Source organism: Glycine soja, chromosome 10, assembly GCF_004193775.1.
Source record: "Glycine soja cultivar W05 chromosome 10, ASM419377v2, whole genome shotgun sequence".
Classification (NCBI taxonomy): domain Eukaryota; kingdom Viridiplantae; phylum Streptophyta; class Magnoliopsida; order Fabales; family Fabaceae; genus Glycine; species Glycine soja.
Window position 1 is genome coordinate 22375784 of NC_041011.1, and position 16296 is coordinate 22392079.

At 37.9% G+C, this 16296-nt stretch overlaps 1 protein-coding gene and 1 long non-coding RNA gene across 3 annotated transcripts in view; one reads left to right on the forward strand and one right to left on the reverse strand.

Moving 5' to 3' along the window:
• Positions 1 to 4317: 4317 nt before the first annotated feature.
• LOC114369235 lies at positions 4318 to 5398 on the reverse strand. 2 transcript variants are annotated; one of them, XR_003657561.1, is made up of 3 exons: positions 5286 to 5398; positions 4957 to 4990; positions 4318 to 4713 (listed from the first exon to the last, which is right to left on the reverse strand). It is a non-coding gene; the product is annotated as an uncharacterized LOC114369235 (long non-coding RNA). The 2 variants fall into 2 exon arrangements; XR_003657562.1 differs by having other exon boundaries at positions 5281 to 5394.
• Positions 5399 to 5604: 206 nt separating this feature from the next.
• Positions 5605 to 16296, forward strand: part of LOC114369233 (arginine--tRNA ligase, cytoplasmic-like) — a 38624-nt gene continuing 27932 nt past the window's right edge. The window contains exons 1-5 of the mRNA XM_028326426.1: positions 5605 to 5735; positions 6342 to 6439; positions 6536 to 6684; positions 6821 to 6896; positions 7041 to 7142. Of these exons, the coding sequence (XP_028182227.1) occupies positions 5657 to 5735; positions 6342 to 6439; positions 6536 to 6684; positions 6821 to 6896; positions 7041 to 7142 (504 nt within the window). The 5' untranslated portion in view covers positions 5605 to 5656. The remainder of the gene's footprint in view (positions 5736 to 6341; positions 6440 to 6535; positions 6685 to 6820; positions 6897 to 7040; positions 7143 to 16296) is intronic.

A 16296-nucleotide genomic window follows, 5' to 3' on the forward strand; every position in this document is an offset into this window, starting at 1 on the left:
ATCTTGGAGTGTTGAATTGAGATCAACAACAGTCATATTGTTCAACGATGAAGATCCTTTACACAACTAGGAGCCTCAATATAAAGTGGACATAAAGGACTCGAAGAAAATTGATGAATAAGTACAAAAAAGTGAAAAAGTCGAGCATCAAGAAAAAAAAAAAGAAAATTACTACATCTTTAGAAAGAAACATTGAGCTTTAGAGAGTCCATTCTTTGTATTACAAAGCATTGTTGCGAAATTGAGAACTTTATTGTAAATGCAATCTTTGAGTGTTGAAAAGAATCTCTGATTCTAAACCAAACTTTTGTTTATGAAAGTCAGGAGTGACTTAGTGACTAAATAATACGTGGGTGTTCTTAGATTTAGGGGGAATCTAATAGTTGTACCGATAGTGGCCTTAAGAATACTTGTAAGTCATAAGTGGCAGAAGAAAATACTTGTTGTAATCAAGTTTGATTAGTGGAACCCTACACACTTACCCTCTAAGCACCTAGTGCTTGTGGCTAGGGGATTGTGTACCCTCTGGATTGGATCGTATTTTTGATCCCCCCCATCAAAATGACCCTTTGCCTAATTCAATTAATGTTGAGTGATTTGCATCCAATCACAATTATCTGCCACACACAAATCATGCTCCGTGATTCTTGGGATATGGTGTAACATTTTGATATGCATTAATGCCTCAATCCATGAACGTCAAGGTGATACACATAGCAAACCATGATAAATAACCCTCATTCTGACCTAGAGAGGCAGGTTAGACATTACACTTCACTTAAGTGCTTTGGACGGGGTTGCCTCCACTATGAGAAAACCTTTTTCTAGAACAATGCTCATGATCTTTTTTTATGAGTACCTCTTGATCTATAACATGAGAAACTGTTTTTGTATTGAGTTCTCACTCACGTACCACGTTGACTCAAAATTGAGTTCATTGAAGTAAGCGTTTGAATGAAGTATGATACAAGTTGTTACCATCCCAATTAAGTTTTTAAGGTATGAATAATTTTTTGGTGTACTACTACTAGGCTTTTAGGTAAAAAAATATTACTTAAATATAAAAATTTTGTTTATAATTTTACAAATGGTGTTTCAAGGTATTTAAAATTAAAAAAATTCTTCTACTTTATTCTTTTATTTGAGTTTCTATGTCTAATATAGCCAAGAATATTAAATCAAACATTTAACTATACCATATTTTATTTATAAGATGGTATAAGCACTCCTTTAAAATTAAATGAGAATATTATAATTTAGTTATTGTTTAGAAAACATTGCATTTAATGATAAGAAAAGAAAACATAGTGTAATTTACACTCATGATCTTTCTTTGTCCTTATTTAAATTGTTTGATTATTGGAATATCGTCATTTTCAAAAATAGCATTCAAAATAGGCTAAATTACTATTTTGGTCCTTTAATTTATTTTAATATTCAATTTGATCATAAATGGTTTAATTTGGTCATTTAATTTTTTTAAATGGTTCAATTAGGTCCTTTTATCTAAATTGAAGTTAATAGTGTTAACACTAGGTACATGTGTCACTCTCTTACACTTTTTGATAATCTAATAAGTCACATTAAATAAAATGGCAGTTAAAAACCATCACTATTATTATTGCAATTTTTAAATTAAAAAAGGAGTTGTGAATTATTATAAAACAAGAAACCCAACCCAAAACCCAGAAACTAAGAACCCCAACCCAGAACCCAAATCCCTAATCCCTTTCTTCATGTTCTTTAAACCAGAACACACAAGAACTAAGAACTCCAACCCATAACCCAGAAACCCCCGTGCGGCCTTGATAAGATCCAATGTTTCCATGATATTGACTTAAGGAAGAAGCAACACAAACACATTGTGATTCAGAAGCAGCACATCAATGGGGCCTACATCGTCCATTGTGCGCTTCACAACGTCGAAGTCCTACATGTCCGTCGCAATCGTCACCACCACACAATCCCCATGGCGAGGTGGATCGTGTTCTGCGCCTCCTTTAACTTCTCTGACGATTGCACGAGGATTGAGTCGTGCACACCCTTCACCACGTGGTGTGCCAACACCACATGACTTGGAACGAGGCTACCAAATCTACAAGAAGCTTCTCCAAGCCATTGAGGACTTTGTAGTACAAATTATGAGAGTGGTGAGAAATAAAGTAGAACATAAAGGTGGTTGAGATCAAATGTTAGGATTTTAGATTGCTGTTCTTGCTTCTCTTCCTTTTGTTTTTTGGATCTGGATTATGATTTCCATTTGAGATTTGATTTGGGATTTTGATTTACATTTGAGATTTGATTTGGGATTAGGTTAGGGTTTTATATGATTTGTTCATTATTTAAGAGAACTAATTTGTGCTTTTGCTTTTAAAAATCATTAGTGGCAATTTTGAAACTGCCAATATGTAAAAACTAGTTATTGACCGTTTTTTAACTTCAATTTGGACATAATGACCTAATTGAACCATTTTTAAAAATTAAAGGACCAAATTGAACCATTTAATAATTAGAGGACCAAATTAAACTTTAAAAATAAATTAAAAGATCAAAACAATAATTTATCCTTTCAAAATACAATATTCTATGATTTTTTTTTTACTTTTTTAATGTTTTTACTTTTTTTTGGAGAGATTACATATAGTAGATTTTATTAATCTTTTTTAAATAAGATAATATTATGAGTTTAATATTAATGCACTCAAGGTATAAACTAGTTTTACACCGTCATCCAATCACAAATCATCATTTGAATTAGTTTAAGATGATTATTTTAAAAGTCAATAAACTTACCATACATGATGAATTGTGATTGGATGACTGTGTAAAACTTTTTATACCGTGAGTGCATAAATTTATTTCTCTAAGAATATTATGAGCAATATTTGTTTTTTTTATATTTATTTTTTCTAATGTTAACATTTAGTTCACCTTAGTTTCTTTTTTTAACGACACACGTATTTAAGTGGAATAAAATCGCTATAAACAACAACACTCTTTGTGTAACATAAAATGAAACAACCTGTACTCATTTATCCATCGTTAAACAAATTTAGATTAGATTAAAATAATCTCATCTCATATTAATATAAACTTTAATTTTCCTGCCAGTAAACCTAATCAAAGCTCATTAAAATAATTATTATAAATTAACAAACTTAAATGTAGTGTAATTAAATTAAATTATTAACTAATATAAAATGAAATGCATTTGGAAATTTTAAAAAAATGGTGCAATTTTTTTGTTAAAATGGTCTGTTCAAGTTCAAGATGAAAAACTGAGATTCATGATTATCCCTTTGGATATTTATATTGCTAAAAAAAATAACAATCACGAAAAACTTGAAATACCTCCTTTATTTATTTCACCATAAATTATAGGTATATTAACAATCCATATATTTTGACCCCAAGTAGACATAACTTGATACAGAGAGATTAAATAATAATTTCCTGGGCCTAAAGCTCAACTTACTAAACACTTCCTAGAAAAAATAACTATGTTTGGATTGATGGAAGGAACTGGTAGGAACAAATTTGTCATTGTTTGGTTTTAAAAAAATGAATATGGGAGATGATGAGAGAAAATGACACATGATGGATGTCATCCCACTACTTGAACCCATTTTGTTTTCCCCTAGATCGGAGTACATGAAATTTGTATTAATAAAATTATAAAACGTCTAATTTGACCTTATTAAATATTCTCTATATAACTGTTGGTGTTACTTGCGTGGATAGTTTTTTTTTTTTTGTTTTTTTATTATTGCTTATATAGCTATAGTGCCCAGCAAACAACTGAAAGTTTATATTTCTCTGTGTTGGGGCTTCTTCCTCTTCGTTGTTGCCTGTTTCTCTTGTGTAAGACACATGCTTCTTTCCTTCTTGTTTTTTCAGCTTGGTTTATCAACATGTGTATTTCTTAATGCGTCTCTTTCCTTTCTGCTATCATTATGTAACGTACAACTTTTTTTTTTTAAATTTATGTATAGTAATTGGTGCATTAATATATAATATTATATTGTCTAATGTAGTGAAGAGATTTCTTTGCTATTTTTTTTTGGAATGGCATACATATATACTACTGATGACAATTCGGTGGTATTTATTATTATTATTATTATTATTATTCTGGAATTACAATTTGGAGGAGTACATATATATGGTTATTATATATTTATTATAATTTTCATCTATGAACGTGATGGAGGGGTTGCTACATAGCTTGGTCTTTTGAAATTGAGTAGGTATCCCTTATGCTCACATAGATACACGAAACAGCGATCTTTGCAATGATTTTTTTTTTTAACTCTTGTATGAATGATAGGATTGTCTTTGTTGCAGTGACTAAATTGAGTAAACAATATTTTTAAATGTCCATAAACACATCACTCAGTAGTCATCATAAAAAGAAAATAAAAATAATATAAGAAATGAAAAGTTATAACTTATTCTATTCCATTCTCTTTTCAAAAAATGGAATGAAATATTATCTTTTTATAAATTACCCAAGCAATAAAATGGTATTTTTAATTCATTCCGTTCCACTAAATTTTAATTCATTCCGCTCGGTTCTCTTCTAGCAATCCAAACATAGCCTTAGGGTTAGTCTTGAAATAAAATTTCCATAGCTTTTCATGGCATACTTGATTTCAGATTTCGCCTTGTACATATGAACGGATTCTCCAATAGAACTGCACCTTTTTCCTAGAGCTGAAAAAAGAGAGATATTCAATTATTCATTCGGGTCCAAAATGAAAATGCTCACTCAATAGGGAAAAATGTATAACTTCAAAAGCAATACACACAACACAAACCACGCCATTCCTAAAACAGCATAGCAAAACGGTAATTGAAGAAACCATATCATATCACAGAGAAGCATGTGTATAGTAGGATTTATTTGACACCAGCATCCTTCCAATTATGCCAAATTCTATGATTTCCAATGCTTACCAATAAATTTTTTGCCTCTATTTCCGAAATAAACCTACAAAAACACAATTAACAACAACAATTAAATTAAAATTAGACTATTCAACAAAATAAAATAAAATAAAATAAAAATAGACTAGTTGCATCTTCTTTCTATCTATGCACACGAAGAGCACTCACACAAAATGTGAATTAATTATTATTATTATTAGGAACACGCCGAACACACTGTTCCCACGAAAAAGCGAGAGTAATAATCAAAGTGCCTCAAGCTGTGAAATCACCAACACGGAATCAAATCAACACATTTGAATGGAAGGAGAGAAAGACGAGTGCGGGAGGAACCTTACGTGAAGGTGACAAACCGCCGCGATCGCGTAGTTGTCGTTGACACCGCAGATGCTGGTGTCGTGATTTGGAAATTACAAAAAATTAGGGTTTAAACCTTCTTTTTGATGAAACGGTGACTTTAGGAGACAATAAGAAGCAACTCAGGTTTAAGAAAAGCGGTGAGTTTAAGTGAACAGATCTCGGCCACACATTTTATCCAACGGTTTAGCTTTCTCAAATTGCAGACGATCCGTTCCCGTTCAGTGGTGGTGGCCCACTGGCGGCTATCTTCCATGGGTAAAACATAAAACCATGACAATGGTGTTTGGGAAGGTTGGAACCTCAAAAACGAAGAAGAAGAAGAACAAGAAGAACAAGAAGAAAAGAAGAAATGTTAGGGTTAGGATGCTTAAACCTCAATCGATTCTCTCACTTCCCATCCACTCCCTCTCTACCATCCTCTCGTTCCGGTCAGTTAACCTTCCACTCTCTCGTTTTCTTCAAATTCACTAACTGGCAGTGTGTCATTTTCCCGTGGTTTTGATTGAGTTGTCTGGTGTATGGAAAAATTGATGTTTTTGTTTTAAGCAAGAGCTGAATGCAGTCATGGGTTTTATGCTAGGACGTGTTTGTTGGGTATGATGTTTCCATTGGGTTCTTTCCGGCAAAATGGCTATTTTTTATTTATTTATGCTTATTATAAGGCATTAATACATTGTAACCAAGATTTTAAATATCGGTCCGCCACTGTGATTTTGGCTGCAACATCAAGGTTTTTTTAACTGTCCGTAACCCCGCAATTGGGACCTATCCGCCGCATTTGTCCGTAATTTGCCGTGATATCAACCAACGTGATGAAATCGCAACGCAACCACGATGGATATTTAAAACCTTGATTGTAACCATTGGGGGATACCTGGACAATTCTTGTTTTCTGTCATATGCTTCCGCTAGTTGGGCACAACTTGTTCCCAATTGGCTTCTTATTTTATATAATCTTTATTGGCCAATAAATAGAAAAAAAACTTAATTCACTAACACGATCTAGTTTTGTTTGAACGTTAATATGTAGACAGATTTACTAAAGGTTGCATCTCATAGATTCGCTTTATCAGCGACTAAAACACAGCAATCTTCAGTCACTAAGCCACAATCCACCTCCACCGCTATAATTGTAAGTTCATTAAAGTTATCATTCCAATTTATTTGATTTCATTGTTTTCTTTGTGATAAAATGGTGTTGTGTTGTGTTCTGTTTGGAATGATATAGGAAATAGATAACCGAGCCAGTGTCAAAAGGCAACTGGCACAACTGTTTGATTTGTCTCTGAGGGAAACTGTGCCTGATGAGCCACATGTTGTGCCATTAGTTGATGCTTGTGCTGTTAAAGGTGGTGCAAAATTTGGTGATTATCAATGGTTAGTTCAATTTTTTTCCCTTCTACTTGTTGCATGTATTTGAAATTTTGAGGTTTTAATTGAGTTTTGCATTGTTGGAAACTAATGTTGTTATGTATATATGCAAACTGAAACAAACAACATTCACTTGATGCAGTAATAACGCAATGGGTATATGGTCTAGGATGAAAGGAAAGCAGACAGGATTTAGGGGTCCCCCGGCAATTGGACAGGTATGATTGCAGACAATTCATTTTTTTGGCATTTTCACCACCTGTGTGTTCTTTTTTTATTCCTCTATAGTAATTAGTGATTTGGAATGAGAGTTTGGTTCATTGTTGTTAAATTGTCATCTGTATCTTTTTTTTTATGTGTAGGCCATCATTAACAATCTTCCTCCATCTGAAATGATAGATTCGTGCTCTGTAGCTGGTCCTGGATTTGTCAATGTTGTATTGTCAAAGAAGTGGATTGCTGAGGTGATGGCATATTAGAGAGTAGTAGTATTACTCCATAAGTCTTTTTTCTTTTCTGTTATTGTTAGTGACTGACTCTAGGTTACTCAGTTATAACTATGTTGTATTGTGTAGTTAGGTTGTTAGAACTCTAGTTAGGCAGTTAGAATTTCAGTGACTATATATAGAGCTCACTCTGTCTGTAATAATTTGGCTTTCTGTTTCACAGAATTAACAGATTCCCCTTTTCTCTCAAAAACTTTATTATGGTATCATAGAGCTTGGTTACGATCCTCTAGGGTTTGTTATTTTTTCTTTCTTCTTCTTCTTCTAGAATTTTTCTCCAGCACCTCCTCGCAACGCCACCATGTCTGATCCTCCAGTCAATACAGTTCCTTCGAGTGGTGACACTGGCAGTACTCCGATCAGGCAATGTGCTACCGCGTGCTCCTTCGTCAGCGAGTGTTACATTTTTGCACTTGATCTCTGAGAAACTCTATTCTCAGAACTATCTCCTCTGGTGTCAACAGGTTGAGTGATTCGTGGCCATCGTTTGCATCATTTTCTTCTGAATCCTCAAATTCCGTTGAAGTTCGCGACGTTAGAAGATCACAATGCAGGTCGCATCTCTGAAGCATATCTCAATTGGGAGCTACAGGACCAGCTCCTTCTCTCGTGGCTTCAAGCCACGATTTCCAGTCCTGTGCTCAAGAAGTTGATTGGTTGTTCTAGCTCATGGCAGCTATGGAATAAGGTTCACAACTATTTTCATGCGCATATGACAGCGAAGGCGAGACAGCTTCGCACTGAATTGCGTCAACAAACTCTTGAAGGTGAAAGTGTTTCTGATTTTCTTTTTCAATTCAAACTATTGTTGGGTCACTTACCTCAATTGTAGATCCAATTTCTGTGAAGGAACACATAGATGTTTGTAGAAAGTAATGATGAAACTTTTCCCTCTTGTTAATCAGCAGTAAAACTACTGCTTATATAGAGATATTACATAAAGAGTTATTCCTTAATTGAAGGAATAATAAAGGAAACAGAATAAAACATAAAAGAAAGTATGGATTCGTAAGATTTAAGGGGGTGGATGATGTGCACCAGCTAGAAAGGAAGTTGGACAACATTGTCTTGGGTGGGCTAAAGTTGTATGTCAACATTCCAAAATTTGGAAGAGCTAGACTTGGAATGCCACAACCAGCAACATGGGGTCGAGCATATGCTAGGCAATATGAAGAGGAGAACAGAGGTACATACCCGGCAATGAAGCAACCAGTGGTCCCGGGACTGAAGTGAGGATCGTTTGCGGACGCCGTCGTGCACAGAAAACCAACAGCAGACTAGGCGAGACCATCAACAACTTCTGACTACACATGTCATAGCTCGAGATCATTGGTGTACCTTGACATACCTTTGTCAAGGCAAAAATGGCTTAGCGAAGCATGGGTGGGGAGATTAAAGAACCTGGCTTTGTTCGATAGAGTTGAGGAGGACATCCTATGGAATCTCGGAGCTAACACATCGCCGAAATATATAGGGGATGACATGGTCCTGCTTCTCGGCCTCACAGACGAAAAGGCCCGGCAACTGATGGAGGATGAGAACGAACGAGGGGATTCGATGGTTCATACTTTGGAGAAATGGAATCCGCAGATGCGGCCTGGGTACAAACTGACATGGGTGCAGTGTTGGGGAATACCTATAATAGCATGGGACTCGCAGCAAATGAAGAAGATTGTGGCCGGTATAAGTGATTTGGTGGATGTTGATGACGATGTGGAGGAACTTCGGAAGATGGATAGGGAGAGGATTCTAGTCAAAACACCATGGAAGCTGCTAATACAACATACTGTCAATGTACACATTCAAGGGCAGATGTTCCCGGTACACATAACGGAGGAAAATGACAGCTACTCAAATACTTGCCATTGCCGGCACAACGCGGAGTACGGCTCATCGTAGGAGATTTTTTTAGAAGAAAGTGAGCCGGGTTTGCCGTGGGGGGTAACGTCGGCGGCGTCGCAGGGCGAAGATCAAAGGTGGGGTGAGACGAAGGAGCTGCGAGGGATGGCAGAGGTGGCGGCAGTAACCGGAAGACGAACCTCTCTGATGGAAGAGGAGGGAAACCAGGGCGGGGCAGAATCGGAACCCAATGAGCTATTATCCATTGAACACAACTCATACCGTGAACCAAAGGATAATTGCATGGACTGTTGGGTTGGTGCGGCGGACCAGGGTAAGGTTAGCGTGACAGTAGTAGCGCTACCAAAATCGAAACTGCAGTGAACAGAGTTGGCAGCACAGGTCAGGGAGAAGCTGTTATGCGCGAAAAAGGAGAAGCAGGGACCAAGGGGAATCGAACCCCTATCGGGAGGAGAGAGGATAAGCATGGAAAAGGAAAATTGGGTGCAGAAGGGACTGTTGGAGCTGATGGGAAAATAACGCTACTCACAAAAGAGGCACGTGACCAGGGGGAGGGAGATATAAGTGGGCTGGGTTTTTCTACCCACACCTCCAGTGCACTAACAGCACAGTAGAAAGGCAGTTTTTCGAGAACCCAAGCAGATCCAACTAATTCTTGCAGAGTGTACTCCAGGAAAAGGTGGTGCAAAAAGCAACCAGCCCAAATATGCCCAGAAAGTCCCACAAACGTAGCCACGGAACAGCAAGCAGCCTCACCATACTCAGACAACAAAGAAGATGCCAATATGCAGACAAGTGACCAAGAGCAAGGCAGCCAACACAATTCATGACAACAAACACTGCAACAGGGCGCAAATCAGACCAATAATTTCAAGAGGCGGAAAATTTATGGCAGATGGTAAAAAGAGTTGGGAGTTACATGCGGGAATGTGCAAAGGAACTATGTGCAACACCTAATAGAAATGGAAGAAAGAGCTTCCAAAGAGGCAGAGAGATTGGGAGGGAGGGGGAGGTGCCAATGAATATATCACATATAATGTAAGAGGGTTAGGGAGGGGAGTAAAGTAGCCAGCAATTAGAAGGATGGTCAACAAACAACACATAGACATGTTATGTATACAGGAAACAAAAAAGGAGGTAATTGAGAGATCCATGTGTCAAGCTCTTTGGGGGGATTCTGAAGTCAGGTGGGAAGCACAACCATCAACTAACACAGCAGGTGGCATCCTGTGCATATGGAGCGAAAAGACATTCATGTTGGAAAGGAAGGTCATTGGGACAGGTTTTGTAATGTTGGCAGGGAAGTGGATTCAGGAAGCACAAACAATGAATATTATCAGCATCTACTTACCTTGTGATATTCAAAGTAAAAGAGTGCTATGGGACAATATCAAGCAACTGAAAAATCAAAGCCCTGGGGAATTATGGTGCATATTGGGGGCTTTCAATAACATCAGGAATCCTTCTGAGAGATTTGGTGCTTGCCAGAGGGGATTGGAGGATAGCAGCTCTAGGGAATTCAATGAATGGATTGAAGAAATGGAGGTTGAGGAAGCGCCATGGGTCGGTAGAAAGTTCACATGGGTAAGATCAAACGGAACAACTAGGAGCAAGCTGGATAGATTCTTGGTATCCCCAGAATGGCTTACCAAATGGCCTGGAACATCTCAATACACATTGGAGAGGAATTTCTCTGATCATTGCCCGATACTGTTCAGATCTAAATGTGCCGATTGGGGTCCCAAACCTTTCAGAATCATGGATTGCTGGCTTAAGAAAAGCTGGAATATTCGTCAGCTTAAGAAAAGTAAGTTCCGACTTTCTTAAAACCATCATTTGGAAGCTTCAAACCAATATTTTGAAGACGACGTAGGGATCTTGGTGAAATTGGGCAATATTGCTAGGAAGAGAGAGCTAGAATATCCATCAGCCTAAGAAAATCCAAAGCATGTTCTGATCTTCTTAAAACCAAGATTTGGAAGCTTCAACGAAGCATTGAGACCCAAAATTATTCAAATTGAAGAGATGAAATCGTCATAAATAGCCAGTGAAGCGAGAGAAGTCACCGAGAAACATGCCGGAAAAGGACGACAAAATAGGTGATGGGAAAGTTCTTTGCTGGAAAATAAGCGGCAAGCTGAAGGTGGTGGCTGGAAAACACGCTGGAAAAGGAGGCAGCAGAATAGGTGACTGAAGTTCTTCGTTGTATGATGAATGGCAAGTAGAAGGCAGTGACCGATAGACCGATATGAATAGAGGGACGAAACACCAGTGGTAGGAGCAGCCGGTAGGGGCAACCACCATATCAAAAAGTGTCGTCGAACCAGCAGCCAAATATGCTGTTACCCACCAGAAACAAGGAGGTATTGTCAAACCAGCTCCAATGGAGCTGAAACTGCAGGGATAGTGGCAGAATGAGGGGGGCGACCCCAACATAAGAATCGTGCAAGGAAAGAAGGTTGCACGCGCCTGAAACAAACGCTGTTTGGCTGAAGACAGTGTGTTAGAAAAGCTGCGCATGTGGGATGGTTGAAGAAGAATCGTTGGAAAAGGTGCGGCGAGTATAAAGGTCCACCAGAAATTGGAAAAAGAATGATAGAAGGTAGTGAGCAAAAAGGCTCACCTGGGACAGTGGGTCCTCGGTGAGGGATGATTTTTCCTTATTGTCTTAACCTAGCTCTAATACCATGTAAAATGAGAGAAAATATAGAGAAATAATAGGCTGAAATCGTTTCTCATAGTACACAACGGATGCTCCTTTATATAGATTAATTATAATTAATTTAATTAATTATAGGAGATATTGTTCCTATAATTAATAAAGACAGAATATGAAATTGATCCTATTTTGATTCTCAACAACCTGGATATTTCTACTTAAAAGCAAATCCGAATCTCTCTATGTTCCAACAGTTTCGTGTTATGGAAGAAAAATAATTTAATTTTCCTGTTAAGTCTGTTCAAATAGATTGGGGAGGGGAATTCAGACCCTTTGCTGCCTTTTTACAACAGTTGACTATTACTCATAGAGTCATTTGTCCATATACTCATCATCAAAATGGAGTTGTGGAACGAAAACACAGACATTGTTGAACTTGGTCTCACTCTTTTGGCTCAAGCATCTCTTCCTCTTCCTATTCGGATTATGCTTTTCTCACTAGTATCTATCTCATCAATAGGTTGCCATCTGCATCTCTCAAGTTTGATACTCCTTATGTTAAAGTGTTTAATCAACAATGTTTCTTAGAGTCTTTGGCTGTGCTTGCTTCCTCTTCTTAGGTCTTACAATAAAAACAAATTCAGTCGAGGTCTCAAGAGTGTGCCTTCTTGGGTTATTCCACTGCTCATAAAGGCTATGTCTCTGTTGGGAATGATTTTGGGATGCACTATAACTATGATAAACCTCTACAGGTTTATTATAGAAGGAAGAAAGTGATGTGAACCTGACTAGGAGCGGATCGTTTGATACAGGCTACGGAGTTTTGGATGACGCCAATACCAGTGAAGGAAGATAAGTCAGAGTAGACGCCACAAGGATTACCTTGATAAATCTGAGATTGGTTCAACAAGGAACCCAAAGAGAAGCTCTCACCAAATTTTATGAAAATGTCAAAAGTTCCTTTATTGAAAAACAAAAACTAATACTTATAGGGTATCTGAACAAAAAAATAAAAATAGACATGAGCCTTCTAAACAGTTTGGGCCAAAATTACAATAACTGAAAATTATAACTAAAAACATATTTAACTTGGGCCTTCAGCAGCAATTAATAGTCTTGGTAGTGCCTCTGTCTCTGGGCCTTCATCTTTCTCCACTTGGGCCTTCAATCATCATCAATGACAGCTATACAAATGACCAGCCTTGTCTCTATGACGTGTTGGACCTGTTTAAGTCTGTCTCTGGTCATGGGCCCTTTAAGTGCTTCATGGTCCTTGCCCTTTGTTGTGTCTTCATCACTGTGTTGGGCCTGTTTAAGTCTGCCTCTGGTGATGGGCCTGTTTAAGTCTGCCTCTGGTGATGGGCCCTTCAAATGCTTCATGGTCCTTGTCTTTAGGTCCTCATCACTCCCTCCTTCTTGAAAAGTATTTGTCCTCAAATCCAAGGCTCCTCCATCTGCATCAAAAAGAGATAGATCAGACACATTGAAAGTCACACTTACATTATACTCACTAGGCAAGTCAATCTTGTAGGCATTGTTGTTGATCTTCTCCAACACTTGGAATGGTCCGTCTCCTCTAGGTTGAAGCTTGGACTTTCTGTGTTTTGGGAACCTCTCCTTCCTCAGGTGTACCCAAACCCAATCACCTAGTTCAAGCACAACTTTCTTTTTGCTTTTGTTGGCTTGCCTTGCATAGCTCGCATTTTTCTTTTCAATTTGAGCCTTCACTTGCTCATGCAGCTTCTTCACATACTCAGCTTTAGCCTGTGCGTCCTTATGCTTAAACATAGCAATGTTAGGCATAAACAACAAATCAAGAGGAGTCAAAGGATTAAATCCATATACTATCTCAAATGGTGAACAATTAGTTGTACTATGGACAGCCTGATTATAAGCAAACTCAACATGAGGCAAACATGCTTCCCAAGATTTAAGATTTTTCTTTAAAATAGTCCTAAGCAGTGTGCCTAAAGTCCTATTGACTACCTCAGTTTGACCATCAGTTTGTGGGTGACAAATAGTAGAAAACAACAATTTTGTACCAATCTTACCCCACAAGGTCCTCCAAAAGTGACTAAGGAATTTTGCATCCCTATCACTGACAATGCTCCTCGGTAATCCATGAAGTCGCACTATTTCTTTGAAAAACAAATCAGTCACATGACAAGCGTCATCCACTTTCTTGCAAGGGATGAAGTGTGCCATCTTAGAAAACCTGTCAACAACAACAAACACAGAATCCTTTCCATTCTTGGTTTTGGGCAGCCCCAAAACAAAGTCCATAGATATGTCAGTCCAAGGATATTCAGGAACAGGCAAAGGAGTATACAATCCATGAGGTTTAACCTTAGATTTAGCATGTTTGCACACAATGCAATGACCACAAAACTTATGCACTTCAAGCCTCATATGAGGCCAAAAGGAATGCTCTTGCAGAATTTCCAGGGTCTTTTGAATCCCAAAGTGTCCCATCAACCCCCCTCATGTGATTCACTGACAAACAACTCTCTAATGGAACACTTAGGCACACACAATTTATTTGCTTTAAACAAGAATCCATTATGCCTATAGTAACCATTTTCAGAAAACTTTTCACATGCTGCAAAAATTTCAGCAAAGTCCACATCATGCACATACATGTCTTTCAAAGACCCGAGACCAAACAATTTAGTTTCAAGCATAGCAAGTAAAGCATGTCTCCTAGACAGCGCATCAGCCACTACATTCCCTTTCCCCATTTTATGTTTGATGACATATGGAAATTGCTCTAAAAACTCTACCCACTTAGCATGCCTCTTATTAAGCTTTCCTTGGCCTTTTAAGTATTTTAAGGACTCGTGATCACTATGGATGACAAACTCTTTGGGTAATAAGTAATGCTGCCAAGTTTGTAAAGCTCTAACCAAAGCATACAATTCCTTATTATAAGTTGAATAGTTAAGGGCAGCGGCTCCTAACTTTTCACTAAAATAAGCTATCGGATGTCCCTCTTGCAACAAAACAGCCCCAATACTCACATTTGACGCATCACACTCAATTTCAAATGATTTTGCAAAATTAGGCATAACAAGAATGGGTGCATTAGTTAACCTATGTTTGAGGGCAGCAAAGGCCTCTTCTTGTTTCTTACCCTATTTGAAACCCACATTCTTCTTAACAACTTCAGTTAGAGGTGCATCCAATGTACTAAAATCCTTAACAAATCTCCTATAGAAACTTGCTAAACCATGAAATCCTCTCACCTCACTCACGGTCTTAGGTGTTGGCCATTCTTAGATGGCCTTAACCTTTTCCACATCCACCCATACTCTATCAACACTAACAACAAAACCCAGAAACACCACATGATCAGTACAAAAGGAGCACTTTTCTAGGTTGGCATACAATTTTTCTTTCCTAAGCGCACTTAAAACAGATTGCAAATGTTCAACATGCAAATCAAGACTGGTGCTATAGATAAGAATATCATCAAAGTACACCACCACAAATTTCCCAATAAATTCCCTTAAAACATGGTTCATCAATCTCATGAAAGTACTAGGTGTATTAGTCAAACCAAATGGCATAACCATCCACCCATACAAACCATATTTTGTTTTAAAGACAGTTTTCCATTCATCTCCCTCCCTGATTCTAATCTGATTATAGCCACTTTTCAAATCAATTTTAGAAAACACACATGCACCATACAGTTCATCAAGAAGATCATCTAACCTGGGGATTGGATGCCTATACTTGATGGTGATGTTGTTTATGGCTCTACAATCAGAACACATCCTCCATGAGCCGTCCTTCTTGGGTACTAGAATGACAGGTACAGCACACGGACTCATACTATCTCTCACCCAACCTTTGCACAGGAGTTCAGACCCTTGCCTTTCGATCTCCTTAGTTTCTTGTTGGTTGCTCCTATAAGCTGGCCGATTGGACAAGGACGCTCCTGGAATGAGATCAATGTGATGCTCAATTCCCCTTAATGGTGGCAAATCATCCGGTACACTTGCTGGAAACACATCATCAAAATCCTGCAGAAGAGACTGAATACCAGAAGGCAATTTAAATTCATCAATTGGGTTAGCATGCAACATCTGACGTTGAGAAAACAATAAATAGAGGGGTTGTCTCGCACAAAGCACCCTCCTTACCTTCCTTTTTGTTGCTAAACAAAGCTGTTTGCCCTCAAGTGTTTCACTCTTTTTGTTTTCTCTCTTTTCCCTCTGTGTTTCACTCTTTTTCTTTCCTCTCTTTTCCTTCTCAAGTGTCTCACTCTTTTTTCTCTCAAGTGTCTCACTCTTTCTTTTCTCTCATTTTTATCTGATCCTCACAAACCTCTCTAGGGGATAACGGTTTGAGAATAATTTTCTTGTCATCTTGCTTGAAAGAGATTTTGTTGGTGAAGCCATCATGCACTGCCTTGGTATCATATTGCCACGGTCTTCCTAACAGCACATGGGTCGCTTCCATTGGGACCACATCACACAACACCCTATCATTATATCTCCCAATGGTGAGACACACCTCAACCTGTTGAGTCACTTTTACCTCTTCATCTTCACTAAGCCACTGAAGTTTGTATGGTCTAGTATGAGGCTT